The sequence below is a fragment of the Cystoisospora suis genome (genome assembly GCF_002600585.1).
Source record: "Cystoisospora suis strain Wien I chromosome Unknown contig_4638, whole genome shotgun sequence".
In the NCBI taxonomy this organism is placed as follows: Eukaryota; Apicomplexa; class Conoidasida; order Eucoccidiorida; family Sarcocystidae; genus Cystoisospora; species Cystoisospora suis.
Window position 1 is genome coordinate 1 of NW_027157430.1, and position 390 is coordinate 390.

At 55.6% G+C, this 390-nt stretch overlaps 1 protein-coding gene across 1 annotated transcript; it reads right to left on the reverse strand.

Annotated features, from left to right (window-relative positions):
• Positions 1 to 59: 59 nt before the first annotated feature.
• On the reverse strand, positions 60 to 389 carry CSUI_008326 (uncharacterized protein; the record flags this gene model as incomplete). The annotated part of the gene is made up of 1 exon (XM_068068460.1): positions 60 to 389. A coding segment is annotated over one exon (105 nt), but the record flags the coding sequence as incomplete, so codon positions are not given.
• Between the last annotated feature and the right edge of the window lies 1 nt (position 390).

Sequence of the window (390 nt, forward strand, 5' to 3'; positions counted from 1 at the left end):
GGGGGGGGGAGGGGGAGAGGGGAAGGGCTCGGCCGCATCCCCTTTCTCCCCGTCTTCGCCCTGTGGCGTGATGCGTCTGGCACCCTGATAGTCTCCTTTTACCCCCCCGCCGAGACTTGTACATGGGAGGAAGAAAGCAGGACTCTTGTACGCATGTGCGTCGCCCACGGGAGCCTAAGCAACTCTCCTCTAAAGGCCGAGAATCAACAAGTCATCCCTTCTGTTTTCCAATAGAAGAAAGACAGCCAGATAAGGAAGGTATAGTCGTCAAGAGCCTCCAGTTCACCTTAACTTGTCATCATCTTCGCAAGAAACGCAAAACACTGGGGGGAAAGCTCTCCAGCGGTACTTCCGGAGAGAAGCAAGGCGTCGTTTGGCACCTCTACGTAC